This window comes from Corvus moneduloides, chromosome 2 (assembly GCF_009650955.1).
Source record: "Corvus moneduloides isolate bCorMon1 chromosome 2, bCorMon1.pri, whole genome shotgun sequence".
Lineage (NCBI taxonomy): Eukaryota > Metazoa > Chordata > Aves > Passeriformes > Corvidae > Corvus > Corvus moneduloides.
Genome location: NC_045477.1, coordinates 58,494,112 through 58,514,295, shown reverse-complemented (window position 1 = coordinate 58,514,295; position 20,184 = coordinate 58,494,112). Strand labels below are relative to the sequence as shown.

General features: G+C 37.1%; 1 protein-coding gene across 6 annotated transcripts in view; it reads left to right on the top strand.

Annotated features, from left to right (window-relative positions):
• The window catches only part of NAA16 (N-alpha-acetyltransferase 16, NatA auxiliary subunit), a 62,807-nt gene extending 44,486 nt beyond the window's left edge, over positions 1-18,321 (top strand). For 4 of the 6 annotated variants that reach the window (XM_032099832.1, XM_032099836.1, XM_032099833.1 and 1 more), the window contains 11 exons: positions 5,857-5,929; positions 6,168-6,337; positions 6,700-6,852; positions 8,757-8,885; positions 9,426-9,639; positions 11,412-11,605; positions 12,323-12,431; positions 12,935-13,033; positions 13,616-13,759; positions 16,201-16,298; positions 16,562-18,321. In XM_032099832.1, coding sequence (XP_031955723.1) covers positions 5,857-5,929; positions 6,168-6,337; positions 6,700-6,852; positions 8,757-8,885; positions 9,426-9,639; positions 11,412-11,605; positions 12,323-12,431; positions 12,935-13,033; positions 13,616-13,759; positions 16,201-16,298; positions 16,562-16,762 — 1,584 coding nt within the window. In that variant the 3' untranslated portion in view covers positions 16,763-18,321. Of the gene's footprint in view, positions 1-5,856; positions 5,930-6,167; positions 6,338-6,699; positions 6,853-8,756; positions 8,886-9,425; positions 9,640-11,411; positions 11,606-12,322; positions 12,432-12,934; positions 13,034-13,615; positions 13,760-16,200; positions 16,299-16,561 lie in introns of those variants that run through there. The other 2 variants (XM_032099835.1, XR_004238289.1) reach the window with 2 other exon arrangements.
• The last annotated feature ends 1,863 nt before the right edge of the window (positions 18,322-20,184 follow it).

The following is a 20,184-nucleotide window of genomic DNA, read 5'->3' as shown; positions in this document are numbered from 1 at the left end:
ATTGGAAGAGCCTGAACTCAAAACCTTTTGTGCAGGGCAGGTGTGCCAGCTGGCTTGTGTGCTTGGCATGTTTTTTTCTTTGTCTGGATAAAAAGCAGGTCTCAATTCATGCCAATCACCTCTTGGCTATAGACAAAGATGCTTCTTGTCTTTATTAGGCTGTAGTAGAAGACTTTTTCTAAAGTGTAGCTGCCCTTTCCTCCTGCCCTTTTCTCTTCGTGTAGTTAATTGAATTTATGAGCTGTTTTTGAGTCTATTGGCAGCTTCTTTATTTGAAACTTCCTTCCCTTTTCCATCCAGAAAGGTATGGTCAAAATGCCCTGGACTGAAATGCCATTAATCATGTGATGGGGCCATGCTAGATACAAGAGATTATCAGAAGTGTGCCTCTGCTACCATTCTTAAGTATTTTTGCAGGCCTGAAAGTTCAGATCTAAGCATCAGCATTTGTAGGGATGGGAACTTCAGATTGCAAGTTTACCACATGGGCAGAGCTGAACTGGGTCTGAACCTGGGGTCCTCCATCATGGTGTCTTTAGAGACCCTTCTCAAGAAGGGAGTACAAGTTCCTTGCCAGGCTGTATGTCTGGCTCATCCATCACAAGCAATCAAGTAACCCTTTTCAGGAAGGCTATGAAAGTGTCTCCGTGAGCAACAGGAGACATTCTTGTTTGTGCTATCATTGTGTCAGAGTGTTTTTTAGTGCTGCGCTGTTTCTGGGGAAGGTTCTGTTTAGAATGGTGTGGAGAGCATAGAATCAAAAGTGAAACAAGGAACCATCTTATTATAGTGGAAATCTTCATTGTTTTGTAGGTTGTGTTGGCTGGCTTTGTGTGTGTGGATGATTTACCGCTGTCTCAGAAATGGACTGATACTGGAGACAGCTCAAGAAAGGCTTGGTTTGGTGTTAAGTGCGTGCCACAGACCAGCTGCAAACCCTGTTCAAAATGTTGTCATCAAAGGCCTTCTCCAGAACTCTGAGCCAGCAACTGCATTATATTTTTGCAGTCTTAATTTATTTGGTACTAAGCTCATAAATATTTTTCAGGGCATATTTATACCACTTCTGCATGATGTGATATTTGATACTGCTTTATGCACCTTCTTATCACTCTCTTAGATAAAATATTGTTGTAGCAAAGACTTCAAGTATTGACATAGTACTCTTGTGGACTGTTTTTATTGTTGCTTCTCCATTTCCCATGAGGCATTTAGAGTATTGGTTCAGGGCATGTACTAGATGTTTCTTTGTGTTGTGAAAGATATTCCTAATTTGGTCACAAGGACTTTCTGTTATTAATGTCAGTGTGGTTTTCTGGCACAAGGACAAGACTCAACTGCTGTTAAAAGGCAGTTTGTCATTTGGTCTTTAGGTATCCAGTCTTTTCGTGATGATGAGGCCTGCCTATTTTGAAGTTGCACAGTAGCAGTTTCCTTTGGGTACTGTGTAGCAAAGCCATTTGCAGATGGTTTCTGGATATCTCAATCTGTCAATATGGAGTTATCTAGATGATATATCTAGATATAGAGAGTTTGGATATTCTGAAAAGTACAGCTATTTGTCAATTTCTCGAATAGACATAAGGGTGACAAGTCTAGTGGATGCTGCTTCTGCTGTGCTGGGAAAGTGGTGTCACGAACTCAACATCTCAGTACCAGTATGTAAAGTTTCCCATTTGGTCATTTGGCATTGAGAACGGAGCAGATAATATTAAACATGTCCTCAGGAAATCAAAAGGCAGGGATTCAAACCTGTGCCAAATGTCAACACAGATTGCTTCCCAAACTGCCTGTATACGGTGGCTTTTGACTTGTGTTTGCACTGGAAGTGCTGGTAACTTCTTACTGAATTCTGTTAGGAGCAACTGAAACAAAAATACTTAAATGTAGCATTCGTAACGGATAAATTAACAGGCTGAAGTCTTTTTTTAAAAAAGAATATTGACACAGTCTAACCACTTTATAGTACATTACAGTAATTCAGTTCCTTGCAGTTGTTTCATTGAAGGAAATACTGTATTGGTGTTTGGAAGGTTGTCATTGAAACAGAAGCCTATTATGAAATATTTTACCCAACTGATGTAGTAATAGGATATGGAATCAATGTAGTAATTTAGCTTCCATAAATGCACCAGAGAATTTAAGCCTTTTACTTGAAAAATTTGCATCCTTGCTTTGTGGTAGTAGGCTGTTGAGTTCACCTTCCATTATGTATTTCACCGTGCCTTTGTTATGGATATTTCTTAATCTTTTTGTATCGCTGTTCTGACTTTTATTCTTTTGTCATTTCATTCAACTTACTACTACATGGAATATAGAAAAAAACTAAAATTTCGGGTACTGTAGTTCTTGCCTACTGTTCTTACCTTTGATAGGCCTCTTTTTCTCTTTGTCTTAAGAAAAATTTCTGTAGCAGGGGTCAGTAGTGTATGGCATAGCATGTAGCACAGATTTCCATTTCATGATGAGCCCGTAGGTGCCACTATGACAGCTGCAGAAGATGATAGAAGAATTCTAGTCATCATTGTTTACCTGGAAAATAGGCACTTTCCCGTAGCCTGTCCATTACAAAAGAGGACACAAAATATATCTCAGTGTAATCAGATAATTACAAACTCGTGCTCACAGAGAAAAAAGTAATTCAGAATTGGAGTGAATTGCATTCTTGCTACTTACAATTTAAAAAGAAATTAAGGTGTGTGTGCATTATATTTATTCCAGTCTGTATTTCTCAACTATTCATTTTAAGGCATTTATTCAAAGTTTACTTTAAAAATGTCGTTTCCAATGGAAATAAACTGCACAGGAATGGAAGAGCAGTGCAGCCTTTGTGGAGTCTTTGCTTCAAGTAGTACCAAGTGTGAAAGATGCTTTTTAACTTTCAGAATTACTGCACTTGACAAGAATATATAGTGGTTTATGAGCATGTACAATTTTAATCTTTAGGGTATAGGAGGAGAAATGAGCACTTCACTTGCTTGTGTAAATGAGGAAGGCTAAAGCCCATTTCCTCCTTCTTGGATTCTTGCTGCTCAGCTCATTGTTCTTCTGTAATGAAATAAAAGGTGTAGGTAGTGACCTGTGAAAAGGTTTGAGGTTTGAATTCTGATTAAGAGGCTTCTGAAACTGGTGACCCCAGGAATTAATTCAGTCTTTTTGTAATGAAATTAGAGATTTGTTGATGACTTCAGTGACTCTTTTGTGATACCTTCAAGTTTTTTCAACTCAATGGCAAGAGAACAAACACACTGTTTTCCTAGAATAATTCTGTTTGAAATTAGCTTGTGGTCAATATCATGGTATTTCCAGATACCTCAGTGCAATTTTTGGAAATTATAAAATTATGAAGAATGCTGTAGCTTTTAGAAATAGTAAAATATTACTGCCTTTAAGATGGCAGTGATGACTCTAGAATACAGATAATAGCAAATCCAAGAGACAGATTTTGCAACTAAATTTGCAGTTAATGTGGACACAGAAATTATGGTTTATATTTCCAGATAATTTGCTCCCTAAAGCAGCAGACAAACCTGGGATTATTTTCCTGAATTACTAGCAAGAGACTGAAGCATAAGCATGAAAAGTAAGGGGAAAAGATACTGTGATTTTTCATTAAGTATGTCTGTAATAATGTCTCGTTTGCATTTTCTCAGCTGTTGCTTTCACTGAATACTTGTTTCCAAGTGTAATGTTCATAGTAGCTTCCAGAATGACAATTATTTTCTTGAACTGCAAAAGCCAAAACCACTGCAGACTTCTGAATGTGGAAGAACTTGGCATCTTTTATATCTTGGTATTCTCCATCTCCTCAAGATTCAGAGTATTTGATTTCACTGTTCATGTCAGCTGATGGAAGACCCTCGTATGAGGATGTCCCAGGTCTGTCCACTGCCAGTGCCCACTGCTGATGAAATGAGTAATTGGGCATTGGTGCACCGCGGGGGAACTGGGAGGAAATCACTCATAACCCTGGATACTGTCACTAGCACTTAGCCAAAGCAGGGACCAGGCATGTGTGGCTCAGGGGTGGTGATGCCATTCTTTTTGGTTGTAGCATGGTCTTTGTCCAGATATGAAGCCATGCTCCTGAGTGTGCAGTAGTAGAAACATTTATATGTAGAGTTTGGTGGTGGGCTGTGCTTGTTCAAGAAATGAAGCAGACTTTCTCCCTTTACACACAATTCACTGATAATGAGGTTACTAGCAGCCAGATGAGGATAACTTCGGGATACTTGGAAATTGCAGTGAAAATCAGCAAGGAAATAACACCTACACAGTTGCATATACACACTGCAACCATGCTACCTGAAGCAGATGCTTCTGCTTTTAAACTTTTTTTAGAGAGGAGAATCTTCAAATATTTTCTGAGGGTGTTGATTGCTTTCAGTGAACAGATGTCTGAGGCAGGCCAGAGAACAACTTGTTTGCCTTCATCCATTTACTTGTGACTTCTTCACATTCCTTTATCACTTTGTAGTTATTTGAAGTCCAGTAACATTTTATTGTATTTTATGAGATTTTGCTACCAAAACTCATTTCTTATGAGATTTGCTCAGGGCTTTCCAGAATGTGTATGTTTATAAATTTTATTACACTTTTGAGATATTTACAGTGGCTGTGTGTGACTTGGGCGCGTCGCTTTCTCTGCTCTCTTTGAAATAGTGTTTGCCATTTTTGCTGGTTGTGCTGAATTAGGTTAAATCAAGTGGTGTCCTTCAAATTGTATACTTTGATCTTCTAGACCAAGGTTTATTCCCTTCTCCCTTCTCTCCCAAAGTATATCTTGAAATGGATGCATGCACTGTCAATTTGTGCTTTTTAAAAATTTTGCTGTCTCCCTACAATTCTATTTTACTCTTGCAACCAGCTTTTTAAATTAGGATCATCTTACTTTTAACCATTGAAGTTTTCAGTTTTTGCCATCTAGAGATTTCACCTAATGATGAATGTAGCCATTTCCCTGCTATGCTTACAGTCAGGTCTCATGTTTAAGTCCCTTCTGTGTTTTGGGTGTATATACATAGATCATATTTCTTACTGTAATGTTGTTCTTGTTACGTAAAGTGGCTAGTTGGTTACTTGCTGGATATGGCAGGCATGTTTCAAATGAAGGTTGAGCATTGCATAAAAGGTTTAGAAATACTAGGTGGCATTTGTGAGCCATGGACCTGGAATAGTTGTCATGAAATGCACAGATCCTAACGTTTGTCCTTACTGTAAATGTCAGACTTGTATAGTGTGAGTTAAAAACTGTATGACTGAATTTTGAGTCTTAAACCTAGGAATGAAAACCAATATTGTTGACAGTGTCTGGTTTCAGAAAGTACTAGCCTTCAGGAAGTCAATGTACAGATTTTTGTCAAAAGATGGAACCTTCATTCTAGGCAACAATGCCTTTCAAACAAAACAGAAATCATTAATAGTACAGAGCAACCTGCCAAAAAACCACAGAAGTTTCTGCTGTTTCTCCATTGTTATGGGACGTTCTTGCATTCTCTTTTTCAAAGCACCTTTTTGTAATTGGCTCAGTTTCAATGCTTAAAAATAAATAGCATAAATTAAGTTATATTTTGGAATTTTTACTGAAGATATTAATCATGTGTACTTGAACACCTTCTGCTGTAAGCTGCCTGAGATTAACCCGTTTCTCTGCCACATCACTAGTTAAAATGGGTGATCAAAAATATCTGTGAAAGGGGAAGTAAATTATGTGAAGATACGTCCAATTTTTTTCCAAATCAAGTAGTTATTTTTGTATAGTTTCTCTAGTTTGCTTGAGTATTCTTTTCAGTGTATTAGTTTCTGTTAAAATGATAGTAAAGCAAAACTTAAGCACATACTGTTTTTTACATGTAGGTTTCTACAATCCAGGAACTTGTTACTGGTTATGAAGCCTCTTTGAAAACTTGTGACCTTTTTAGTACATGTGGTAAGTTTCTGTGGTCTTACGTTAATTACCCTGTAACTGCTAATACTGTTCGTGGAAGTTATCAAGAACTGTTAAAGTGCTGATACTTTTTGCAAAAAAAGTAGTTACTATATTTTCTAGTAAATGGATTCATTACAGGAAATATTTGCTGAGTTTGTCAAGCTTTGTTTTTGTGTTCATTTTTCAAATGCAGTCTTCAGCTTTACTGGTTATTGTAACCTTTCCCATTTTGTTGCAGAAAATGGAGAGAAAGAGCCCCCAACAACACTGCTTTGGGTTCGGTATTTCCTGGCACAGCACTTTGACAAACTTGGCCAGTGTTCTTTGGCCTTGGATTACATTAATGCTGCAATTGCAAGCACTCCAACATTAATAGAACTATTCTATTTAAAAGCAAAAATTTACAAGGTAAAAGGGGAATTTGGACATGTGGAGTACCTCGTGTATAAAAAAAATTAACCCATCAAACTGGTGTGAATGTGTGGGTAATATTTCAGTTTGCAGTGGTTATGGGCATCAGTTTTCATGTGGGTTTCTTTTTGGGCACTGTTTTGTCAGGAAGAAAATGAAAACCCTTTTCTTTGGGTTTTGCAAAGCCAGTTACAACTTACAGTGAATTGTAATGGTGAAAAAAATCTGGGAGTGGGAGGAGTTAGAATAACACTAGCTTTTAGTTCTGATGGAGATATACCAGCAACAAATACAGATTTCAGGAGATGGTCAATAGTGGGCTTCTACTGGAAGTTAACTATTTAATTTCTTCCTAACAGCATGTAGGTAACATCAAGGAAGCTGCCAAATGGATGGATGAAGCACAGTCTTTGGATACTGCAGACAGATTTATCAATTCTAAATGTGCTAAATACATGCTGCGAGCAAATATGGTGAAGGATGCAGAGGAGATGTGCTCTAAATTCACAAGGGCAAGTATATTACTTTAGTTAAGAGGTGTTCTGCTTGCCTCTGGTGGTTTTTCACTCATAATTTTTGGTCAAATGTCTTTTATTAATATCCATTTTTATTATAATGCTCTTACGCCTGGTGGTAAGGAACTACATAGAATGGTTTGTAGTGGCAAGGGCGTTTTAAAGATGGAGTAGTCCAATGCCACTGCCATGGGTATGGACATCTTTGTCTAACTCAGGTTGCTCAAAGCTGCATCCAACCCAGTCTTGAACACTTACAGGGACAGGGCATCCACAACTTTCCTGGGTATGTACAATCCAGCATATTGCCACATCCTCGCAGTAAAGATTTTTTTCCTTATATCCAGTGTAAAGCTACCCTCTTTTAGCTTAAAACTTTTGCTCCTTCTGCTGTTGCTACTGACTGGTGAAAAGTCTCTTCTTGCCTGTCTTACGAACTTCCTTTATATACTGGCATGCTGCTGTAAGGTCTCCCTGGAGCCTGCCTGCTCTTCTCCAGGATGAACCCCAACTCTCTCAGCCTTTTGTCACAGGACAGGTGTTCTAGCCTTTTGAGTTTTCATGGCCTTTCTCTGAATCTGCTGTAACAAGCCCATATCCTTCTTGTGCTGGGGGCCCCAGAGACAGGTGCAGTATTCCAGCTGTGCAGACCCAGTAAATACTGGAAAAAATGGTAGTTCAAAGGTAGTTGTCCAGGAGTATTTTTTATTGCCATACTTCAAAAATACCACTTTTGAAATTAATCTGATGACTACCTTGTTGTTTCCCTTTAGTACTATCTGATCTAACTGCACAGGAATGTATACTATATTCATTATGATTTAGCATTAACATAAATTAATTTAGACTTGAACATTTAATTTCTTTAAGCTAGTATTACACACAAAAATTTTGTTAAAGCAAAGTCTATCCTTAAAAGATGGGATAAGCACTTTAAATTATATATTTTTGACATGGAACAAAATTTGGATTCTTAAATACCAGATTTTCATACAATTTATGTAACTGAACATGAAGATGACTTCGTGGGATATCCTGGAGCATATAAACAAATTAGGCTCCTTTATTCTTTTTAATTTTAGGTGTGATAACGCTTGAAATTGGATTCAAGCTTTCTAGATATTTCTAGTAATGACTGAAAACTGGATTACTAAAACTCATCATGTTCGCTTATCAGAAGTGTTAATGCAAGAAAGAACTTTATCATAGATATCTGGAAAGACAGGATAAATCTCATCCTCAGTAATTAAATGTTGTGAGTGTAACTGGGTCATTTTTCTGCTATAAAGACTGTTCTGAAAACCTGATGACTAATATTAATGTTATGTGGAATGTTTTTCCAGTTCACTTATTCTCAGTCTAGAGCATTAAAACTACTAAGTCTCAATCCTAGGATTTTTTTTCTTTTGAAAATATCAAGTATAAATCTAACTTCACTTATTTAAACAAAAAAGTTCCAAGGAACGTGTAATTATTCATAGTGCATGATAAAGCAGTGACTATATTGGTGGAGTTTTAGACTGGTGGATGCCACTTACATGATGGGGAAAACCAGCTGAAATTGTTTGCTGAACTTAAAGAATTTTTAAAAATAGTGTTGTTTTCTGCCCCCAGATTGTAGAAGTGAGACTGTGTGTGCAAGCATGAGTTAATCTTGAAAGCCTGTTGAGACATTAATCTTCAGATAATTGGATTTTTTTTAATAATTTCAATCTATTTCTTTCTATCTGGGGGCACATAGAATACCACAAGTATTTTTCTCAGTCACTGGGTGTTTGTCATTTCCTGTTGTATTCCAAGTAAGTTGAAGGATTGATTGTTTGCTCCCAATGGCCTGGAACCAGGCATAGTTGAAAGATGCAGCTGGTAAATTACAATAGCAATCATGACACTTATTTCAGGAAGGAACTTCTGCTATGGAGAACCTTAATGAGATGCAGTGTATGTGGTTCCAGACGGAATGCGCCGCAGCTTATCAACGGCTAGGGAAGTATGGTGATGCCTTGAAAAAATGTCATGAAGTAGAAAGGGTAAGTAGGTGCAAACACCACCCATTGCTTCCCCACTATTTCTCATACACAAATGAAAGTATTTGTTGATGTAATCAGCGCAGTTTTGTTTGCTAGGCATGTAAAACTTCTGGTATAATGGCTTTTAAAAAACAGGCTAATATTTGATCATTTATTGTAACAGGAGATGTCTTCTCCAGCTATTATGTGAAAGATTATTACTGAAGTGAAAAGGTTTTAGTATAAAATACAATGTCTCCTAACTATGAGCTATTCATACATTAACTTTATGCTGACTTTTGACAATTGTGTTTCTAATCAGAACAGTCACAATCAGTTGGCTTTTAGAGTGCCTAAGTCACTAATTGAGTAATCACATTATAGGCTTTAACTGAGATTTTTCCCTACGGATAGTTTCTCTTAAGAGTCAGTATTTAAAATATATTTCTATACCTGTTAAATATTGCCTGTAAATAGTATCAGTTGTAACTTTATTCACCTCTGTCTAATAAAAGAATAGACTAAATAAAGGATGAGTATATTGTGTTCTTTTTTTTTAAGCATTTTTTTGAGATAACAGATGATCAGTTTGACTTCCACACATACTGCATGAGAAAGATGACTCTTCGTGCCTATGTAGACCTTCTGAGATTAGAAGATGTGCTCAGGAAACATGCCTTCTACTTCAAGGCTGCCCGATCAGCAATCAAAATCTACTTGAAGCTCCATGATAATCCTCTTACCAATGAAAGCAAAGAGCAAGAAGTGAATTCAGGTATCTACACTTTAATGAAGGCTCATATGTCTATGACACATGTAAAAGCTTAAGCTAAGTAAGTTATATGTTATAGAGTAAATAGAACACAAGTTTTTCCTCTTTTCTGTCACAAGAACTGAAGAGAGATCATAGATAACACACTACAGTTCTCTCTGTTCACACCCCTTTACTTTGTAGAACAAGAACGTGAATGAATCTAGGTGTAGTTGGAGTACTTGAGGAGGAGTGGCATTTCAGAACATTAAAACTAGATTCAGGTCAGCCATTAGATAAATATTACTAACTAATGAATTATGAAGCAATGGATAAGTTTTGTGAAAAAGCAGTCTGAATTGTAAGAATTTAATTTTGGTCTAGTGTATTTACTTTATTACATGGTAATACTAGTTACTACTGCCTTAAGTTTTATCACTTTTCACATGACTTGAGGACCAAAGAATACATGGATAAATGTATTAGCAATATTAATACATTTAGAAAATTATTTAAAACTAGCATTAAATGGAAAACAGACTTTCTTTGGATGCCAGTGGGGTGTGGTTTGGAAATCTGAGGATTCAATAGCAGATTATTTAAGATATTTTTTTATTTTAAGATAAATAGTTGCTTCTCCTTTAGTGGATTTACAGCTACTATCAGCATTGCCGTGGCTGTTGACTAAAGCAGTGAAATTATTGTCTGGCTTTTTGCAAAGGGAAAAATACTTGACATGGGGGAAAAGGGAAGCTAAATCAAAAATGCCACTTAATATTGCAAATACAATCTTGCCTTTATTCAGAGGTGGATAATAAGTTTTTCTATACCTGCCTATGCATACTGAAGTACATATAAAAAGAGGCATATTTGAACAGCTGAACTTGTATCTTTTTTCTCTCCAACCTTAATTTGTTTCTGTATATAATGTAAGATCAGTGTGTGACAGAGGATCTGTCACAGAGGATAGCAATGTATCATAGATACAAAGGTGGGTGGCATCTAAGAAGTCATGTTAGTTCATTTGCCTGCTGTTCATTGGGATTCAGTAGGCTTATCTGTGGGAGAAGGCAGCACTGTGTGGCTGGGGTAAAAAGAACACTTGCTTCCCTGTGTCACAATGGGGGATCATGACCATCAGAGGTCATGGTGCCATAGCCACAAAAAAGATGTGTTAGTCCCTTGGGAGCCTATTTTTCTGTGCCTTGCTGCATTTAGCAAAAGTCCTATTCTTAGTGAAACACCACAGTAAACAGACTGGAAGCAGCAGGATTATTCTGGCTAAATGATCATTTCTGTTTAGCTATCCCATGGCATTTGTATGAAACCAATGCAATTGTCATGGCTGTATATTAGTCAGACATTTTAATGAAAAATAGCAAGTTCAGCATGTTTTCAGATGGAGTGTAAATCCATCTGGATGTTTCTAGATGGCATTAGAAGCAAGCTGAGCTACAGTCAATATGAGAGCTTAGTCTTATTATTACCATTGTTCATTTTCTAAGGTAAAACCTGTGACAGATGTAACAACTTCATGTAGCTAACCTTTGAAATCATTGAGGTTTCTGTAATAGCCATGTAAGAGAAAATATGCAAGATCAAATGTTGTGTTAAGCTGTAAATAGTAATCCAGCAGCAATGCTGGCCTGTGTAGTGTTGGTAGTTATGGAAATCGCTGTAAAAGTTGGCCATTTTGAGATGGGGACAAGCATAATGACGTGTCTGAGTTGTTAGAGAGAAACAAGATTTTTAATTAAAGACTTTTTTAATATGTTGTCTGTTACTTTAATCTGTAGAAAATCTCTCAGCCAAAGAATTGAAAAAAATGCTTAGTAAGCAAAGAAGAGCACAGAAGAAAGCAAAACTTGAAGAAGAAAGAAAGCATGCAGAAAGAGAACGACAGCAAAAAAATCAAAAGAAAAAGAGAGATGAAGAGGAGGAGGAAACTAGTGGACCCAGGGAAGAGCTGGTTCCTGAAAAACTGGAAAGGGTTAGCATGGTCTTTCATGTTAAACTCATGTGATTATCATAAAAAGCCTATAATATGGGTTTGCTATCAGATTCTCCTAAAAGAATCTAGGTGCTTTAATAAAATCATTTTTGCATGCAGAGGTACCTTTTTGTAGTGTACCTCTTTTTACACTAAAGAGAAGTATTTTTCCTCAATAAATCCAAGTTTTACATTAATATTGTTACTTTCCTTAAATTTCAGGATTTTTTCCAAACCATAGGCTATATGTCATTAAAATAGATACTGAACAAAAAAATGTGTTTTGCCTGAAGAAATCTGGTTTTATAGAGTAAATAGAGGAAAAAATAACAGAAGTTACTGCAGTTTACAAAGTTTGAAGACATGAGCCAGTATTTCTCTATGCACAAAGAACTACCTCCTTTATCATAGTAACTTCAAGCTTGTTGTCTAAGGTGGTTGTATTTAATTGTTTCCTAAATGCCAAATTGCAGTACTGAGTACACAAGCAGTGCCAGAGTTAGCAATGATGCTGTCATTGTCAACATGAAATGATGAGTAAACACTTTTAAAAATCTTGCTGTTTAAATAAAAATGTTGTAGTGCAGTTTAATTCAGAAAGCTAGCTTCAGTTCACCTTTGACCTCTGATTATTTAAATGCTGTGAATAACAGAAACTATCATTGTATTTGACCTTTTTTTTAAGCAGTAAATTTCACTGTTCTTTTATTAAAACAGGTAGAAAATCCATTAGAAGAAGCCATTAAGTTCCTTATACCACTTAAGAATCTTATTGGAGATGATATAGAAACACATTTATTAGCATTTGAAATATACTTTAGAAAAGGTAAAGTACTGCTTAATTTTATTTTTGCTCTACAAAATTTTAATCCTTCAGTGCAGCCTGTGTTATCCAAGTGTAGTGGAAAATTATCTGGTATAAATACTTACCTGACTGAAGCTGAGGTTTGCATCATATCCAGTAATAATAGGGTAAATAGTGTTTTTGTTTAGTCACCCTTAAACAAAAAAAAACGTAAGAGCAGACTATGTTGTAGTATATACTCTAAATACTGTGGAAAGGTATTTGTGGTGTGATCTTTAATTATCTAGAGGAAACCAAAGTCAAATAGATGGTAACATCTGTGCAGTGTTGCCAGAGTAAGAGCAGCAAGAACTTCTGTTTTATTATGCAATTTGAATGGGAAAATAAACTTTCTATTTCTGAAAACTGATGTTTCTAATATTTGTACTAGATTTACTAAAGAAAACAGTAATTGATAATGAAGAGAAAAAGTTCTGTATTCTCAGTCTTGGTTTCCTAACGTTTGTTTTTTCTCCTTCCCACAGGAAAGTTTCTGTTGATGTTACAGTCTGTCAAAAGAGCTTTTGCTATTAACAGTAATAACCCATGGCTACACGAGTGCTTGATTAAATTCTCTAAAGCTGGTATGTGTGTAGGAAGTGTGTAATTATAAAGATACAAGAAGTTACATTCTATGAGGACATAGTTACATATTTTTGAGATTTATACTCTTGAAACACAAGCTGATACAAAAAATGAAAACAAATGGTTTGGTTTTTTCCATGGCAATACCAAAGAAAACACAGGCTGTGCTCCCCGGTGTACTGTGTATGTATTAAATTCCTTCCTCCATTAATCCACCAGGTGGACCCAACAACTCATTTTGGCTAGATTTCACAGAAAAGTGAATGTTCTAAGGATCCTGGACAACCTTAAGCTTTAAAAAAATAAGTGGCAAATACAGAAGAGAGATTCTGACTGAAACAATGTGTGTGGTTTAGCAAGTAATAGCAAGTTTACATGACAGAGCACCCTTTATGAATGTTTTATCTGTAAATGCATCAGCAATGTTTGTGTTGACACATTTTGATCTGAGATGTGTTTCTGTGCACTCATTTTAAAACTGGCACTTTTAGCAGTGATGTCTGTGGTTTTCAGTGTTTTCTAGAGTTGTTTAAATGTGGTTTTTTTTTTTTTTTGCTTCTCCCCCCCCTTCCCTCTTCTAGTATCTGACCATAGTAACCTCCCAGAAATTGTGAGCAAGGTCCTAACTCAAGAAATGCAGAAAATCTTTATTAATAAAAACTTGGAGAGTTTTAATGAGGAATTTCTCAAACACAATGCTACCTCCATCCAGCACCAGCTGTCAGGTTTGTTTAACTTTTTTATGCTCTTGAAAAGGAGATGATATAAGTGATGTAAATCCAGAATCTTTATCTGCAGTCTGCAAGGCCAGGTTGGATGGGACTTTGGGCAACCTGGTCCAGTGTAAGGTGTCCCTGCCAATGGCAGGGCATGTGGAACTAGATGATCTTTAGGGTTCCTTCCAATCCAAACCATTCTGTGAATTCATACATAAATTCCAATGAGCCAGAAAATTGCATGTTTATGCTGGGGTGTGAGGGGCGTTTGTCTGATTTTACCATTTTTTTTAAATGTACTTCTCTTTTTTATTAGATGCATAAGGAACTTGCTCTTTACTGTCAAAAAGTGCAGTCAAATCACCGTAGATATTCAAGTACTGAGGCACTGTCATCCTTCCTACTACGGCTTCTACTTTTTAAAATGTTAGAAAATATAAAACAAAATCCCATATCTATTAGCAAGTGCTTTTCCCTGGTTTTTTTTCAGCCAGAATGTCTCTGTTCCTACTCACAACTTTGTCATGTAGCAACAGCATCAATAGAAGTCCCATGATGAACTTGTTATGTAGCCTTTGTTTTTCTGCTTCATGGTCAGCAGTGAAAATATTGAAATATGACACTCAGACACTATTTATATAGAGGAGCCACAAGTAGCTGCTGGAGCTAAGTCAAAGGAAGTTGGAATTAAATAAGTACAGAAAGTTTTGGAATAAAAATTGGTGTGACTTGATAAGCTGGTTGAAAAAACAAAATCCATTTCCAGCAGTTAAGAAACAAAAGTAAGTGTAGTTTTATCAGGCACTTTAAGTACTTAGTGCTAACCTCACCTGGTCTTTGAAAGTTACCCAGGGCCTGTCCAGAATAACTGGAAAAAGTTAACTTCAGAGGATTGTTCATCTCTCCTAAAAGAAGGTTAGGTAGAATATCACAAACTTCTGTTGCATCCTATGAGGTCTGTGTTTCAAGACAGCATTTTGAGAGAATTACTTGCACCCCTTTTCTGCAAGCAGGCTCAAGATTTGAGAAGCCAAGTACAGGTATCTCAGCAGCCAGTTGCTCCCAATTCCTAGAGATGTGTTCTTCCACTCTTCAAATTGTTGAGCATCTCACTGGCTGCTTTACAGTCTTATTTTCTGGTCCTACAGTGTTATGGAATACAGTACAGTCCCTGGGTAGGTTCTTGGTAGCTTTAGGACTTCAGCTGTGTGTCAGTCTTCTGTTCATGCTGGAACAGGTTTGAGGCAATTGACTTCCTACTGTACAACTTTTAAGTTTCTTGAACAGTTGACTTTTATTTAAGTTTGCAAATCCAAGGTCTGAAAACCTAAAACCTAAGTCTGAGAGTACAAATGAGTGTTTTCTCAGCTTAAAATTACTAATAAAAAAACTATAAGCAGACTTCTAACCTCTTTCCAATTTCTCTACCGTAGCCTCCCTAACTTTAAGCAAAAGTGACTAGGCTAATAGAAGTGTTTTGGGCAATAATGGCTCTACATTGAATCTAGCAATTTATTTTCTGAAGCCTACAAAAAGCAGTAAGAACTAGAAAACTTCATTTCATTGGGAAAACTAATAATTGGGGAAATTAGTTGAGCAAAAACAAAAGACAAAACATCCAGAATGTGGGGTTTTAACTTTTCCAGCAAAATGACTAAGCTTTTTGGTTTTTGCAGTAGGTTACATAGTGGGGTGGGTCTGGACTTTGTATTTGGGCAAAAGGAAGTAGCAGAGGAAAGTGAAATGCCAACACATTCATTAAGATGAGATTTTAAATTAAGGCAGCTATGGTAGAAGGAGCAGAATGTTGCGGAGATGCCCAGACGGGTTTTGGTAAATGGTTTGTGGTCTGAGAAGCTGTATAGTTACATAATGCAGTGTTTTCCTTTCCACCAGTGTAGGCTGGTCCAGGCGAAGCACCAAACTTGTGCTGCACTTTCCTTGTAGCCAAGCTGTGTCCTTAGCTCTGGGTGAGCAGCCATGGCCGTGCATTCTGCCATATGGACTGGCCTGAACTTTACTGGGCTGTGTTCCACAGTTAACTGGTGTTCACTTACCTCCAGTACTTCTGAAGAGAATTCAGTGTGTCTCTGAGAATTACTCACTTCTACATTTGTTGGATGGATTTCATTTAGTGTGCTGATTTGAAGGGTTTCTCATCAATGTACTCTGATATTTTTCTTGACTGAAGACCTGTCAGTCAACTAAGGCATGTCACTTTTGGAGGAACAGGTCTCCTGTATTATGCAATCCTTATGCTTCTAATAAATTTCAAAATGGCTTTAGTTTTATTAGTTTTTCAGTTACAAATAAAGGAGGAAGATATGGTTTATTAAAACTTGTAAGAAGTCTAGTTCACATTTATGTGTAAGTTTTCAGGTTCTGTGTGTCCGTATATGCAGTATGGCATTTAGGAAAACTAAACATTGTGGGTTTTGTCTTGTGATAAGGTGCAAAGATGATGTATTTCCTGGACAAATCAAGACAAGAAAAAGCAATTGCTGTTGCAACTAGATTGGATAAAAACATGAGAGACAAAAATGTGAAGGTAAAAGATGCAGTATATAAAGCCCCCAAATGTGTGGGATCTTAAATAGTATGTAATTTAATGCAGGATAATGTGCATGCTTAATTATCATGATAAATTAATATTTGAAAGAACAAAGTTCCAAATTTTTCCTGTAAGTAAAAGACACATGAATACCAACAGAGAAACCTGTTTGTTCAGACTAGTATTGTTTAACAGTATGTACCTTTAGTAATAAAACAATTGTAAATTACTTTTATTAACTGTTACTTTTGTTTCTTTAGACATTAACAAAGGTTTTTGAGGCATTGCTTGATGGCAGTTTTGGAAGCTGCCACGCTCAGTGTGAAGAATATCAAGCAGCATGTCATAAACTGTTCCCTTTTACATCTGCCTTCATGCCTGCCACAAACGACGACAACAGCAGCATTGCATCTGTGAATCACACAGCCATTAACCATGATTTGCTGTCCAATGAAATCTGAAGTAGTGTGTGCAAGCCCCTGTATGTGTGTATACCTACATGCACACGTGTATGAAACTCTGACTCTCATTACATGCTGGTTGGATACAGATCAGGGTTACTTTTCCAGGTTGTATTTTAATATCTTTAACAGGTATCTAAAACAAAATATTTGGATAGTTAAATGGAGTATGCTATTAGGGTTTTTTTCCTCCCAATGAAAACTGCCAGTATTTATGTAAACATCTTTAATCAGCATTTTTCATGTTTATACTTGTACAGGTTTAAGTCTTTTAATAATTCATCAGCCCTCCCTCACAAGAATACAGATATTAAAGACTGCTTTCACTTAAGTGTTGTTACATATGCAGATATATGTGAACATATCTCGTTAATAAATTATCATTTGAGAGTTTTTAGCAGATTAAGACTGAAGTGCTGCTTGAATTGCCCTCTCTGTCTTTACTGTTCTTTAGGGTTTTTTTCTGGGTTGTTTTGGTTGGATTTCTTTTTTAATCTTTGGTCAGTTTGGTTTCTTTCGAAGCACAGCAACAATGAAAGCATTGGGGGAGTTGCATGTTTTTGTCAGGTGTGTGTCTTATATGGAACCAGTGTTGACAGATATGAAGATTAGGTTTGTGAAAAAAAAACAAAACAACAAATATCTAAGGCTTTTTGAAAACTGTATCATCTACCTTGTGTTCCATAGCTATTATTTCCTTTTTTTATGGTCAGTTTAACATTCTGAAGTTTTAGTATCCTGAAGCAATTCCCTAAGAAGACACAATGAATTTGAATACGGTTGTTTGTTCTTTGTTCCGTCTCCCCCTACCTCTTCTGGTTTCTCCCCATCTGTTCACCTGTTGACACTTAGGTTGAAAAAAGCTGCTCCAGTTTTGGGCAAATGCAGAAGGTACAGTAATGGGGAATACAGTTTTTCTCTACATCATAAAAACCTCACTCCATTAAAAGTCTTAGTTGTCTACTTACGGCCAATACTCCAGAACTTCTCCTGCCTAAATACTATTGCTGTAGGTGCTGCAAGGCAAAACAGTGTGTGAGAAGTATGTTTTACATTTTAAAGCTGTTTAAGGGAGCACAAAGAGGCTGACTATGAATCATAACCTTTTTCTTACTTTGTATTCTGGTGCATTAACTATTCGATATACAACACATCAAAATGGAAGTTTAAATCTAATATACCTATTTAAAGCATAGCGTTGCTAGACAAAATGGCTACATACCACATGACAGCTTTACATTCTATAAGAACTGCTATCAAAACATAATTATACTGTGGCTTGTACAGAAAATCTGTTTTCTGGAAACTGTAATGGAATTATTCAATCTTGGTTTGTTTTTATTTCACTGCAATGTAAATAATTTCAGTAATATTAACTAGCCCCTCAAAGGCAAATACCAGTTCATGATGAGGGGATTTTATTAAGACAAATAAACTGTTCTAATTAAAATTCTCCTTTGTGTGTCATCTGTTTAGATTAAAAAATTGTTGAATGGAAAATTCACTGTAAAATATTGGCAACATATGTTATGCTGTAATAAATTATTTTGTACACACTTGCCTTTGGTTTGGAATTTTTGCATATTTATGGGTATCAGACTTCAGTCCATCATTCTCATTAGGGTTCTTTTTCTATTGAGTTGGAACATCACTGTTCCAACGTTAACTCTGTAAGTAGTTAAGAAAAAAATAATGACTATTTAGCAGATTGAGATGTGTATCTATAAAAAGTAATGGCTTCAGACTGCAGTCAAGTAGATCTAGATCAGGTAACAGGAAGCAATTCTTTACTATGAGGGTGGTGAGGTACTTGTACAGGTTGCCCAGAGAAGCTGTGGGTGCCCCAGCTGGCAGTGTTCAAGGCCAGGTTGGATGGAGCTCTGAGCACCCTGGTCTAGAGTGTAAGTGTCCCTGCCCATGGCAGGGGTGTTGGAACCAGATGGTCTTTAAGGGCTGTCATTGCAGATGTGAACTTCTTGGGGTAACAAATGCTTGGCAATCTGATCTCCAAAATTCATCTTTGTAGCAGATGGGCAGGGCGTGCAGTGTACCCTAACAGCCTGCTGCTGCCTTTAGGTGTCCAGGCAGAAGGAAAATACGCAAATGCAGCACAAGGCTGCAGGCAGAATGCAGGACCTCATTTATCCCAGCAAGCCTGGTAGCATTAGATCGTTCAGAGAGAAGGGATGATAGAGATACTTGTTTTGACTGCTTTGGTTTCTGGTGGTTAATGAGTTCATTAGACAGGCAGGGGAAGGGTGGCAGCAGTGGTCTGAAGCAGGGCAGCTCCTCTTCTGCTGCAGTGCAGGCGTTGCTGCAGTTTGGGATGCTGTGCCAGCACTGTCAGCTATCATGGCTTAGGATTTATCCACGCTGACTAGCGGGGTGTCAAAAGTGCTGCACCTCTGGTGCAAGAAGCTGCCTCTTGGGCTTGGCATTTCAGTCTGGGTCTGCTGTGGCTATGCCCTTCCTCAGGGTCTGTGAAACCATGAGGGTAGTAGCAGCAGTGCTTCCTAAATACATAATGATGAATGTAGGACTAACACCACTGGGATGTGTGTAACAACAGGGCTTGGTCACAACTCTGACTTCATCTTGGGTTTGCTGCCCACCCCCAGCAGATGTTCTGCAGCCTTTGCCTTCATATAGCAACCCTATGATTGTGTGAAGTATTCTGTGGTCTCTCACTATATAGGTTAATTAGGCTTCATTTGCTCTTTACCAGTCTTAGCAGCACCTTCAAATTTCCTTCATAGTCTGGATGTGAAGCTATAGATGCATTGATTTTGATTGCTATTAATTACAGTACATTTATTTACTTACCTGTCTTGTTTTCTGGATCTTTAAAAACCTTTTATTTTGAGCTGGCTGGTTGTGGCTTTTCTAAAATCTCTATTCCTGATCCCTGCACAAACCAAGTATTTGTGTTAACAGCATAAATGTCAAGAGAACTTGTTGACCCAGCATCTAATCTCACATAGGGTCCTGCCATCTCACACAAGTATGCCCTCTTTCCTTCTCTTGTTGCCGCAGGCGTACCCCAAATCTGACAAACTTCTCATCATAGGAAATAAGCTTGTTCCAAAACCCAGGCCCTAATGGAAAATCCTGACCTGATAACATGTATGAATAGCAAACGTTTAGTCCTGAATTTTCAATTAAGGTGAAAGGGGCAGTTCCTCACATCTCTTCAGTTGTAGCATCTAGGAAGAGGTCAAGCGTTAAGTGTGACACAGAAGTTCAAGCATAATCGTGTTGTCATGTGGGAATGCACTTGCCGCTTTGTGTTTCAACAGCAACATTAGATGTGCTTTTGGCATTTGTTTTTCTATGGCTTAACTACAGCTCCTAATAAAAAGTTCGTGAATTTTCCACTAGAGGGAAGCCCTGCATCCGGAATATTTTCATGGTAACAAATGTCT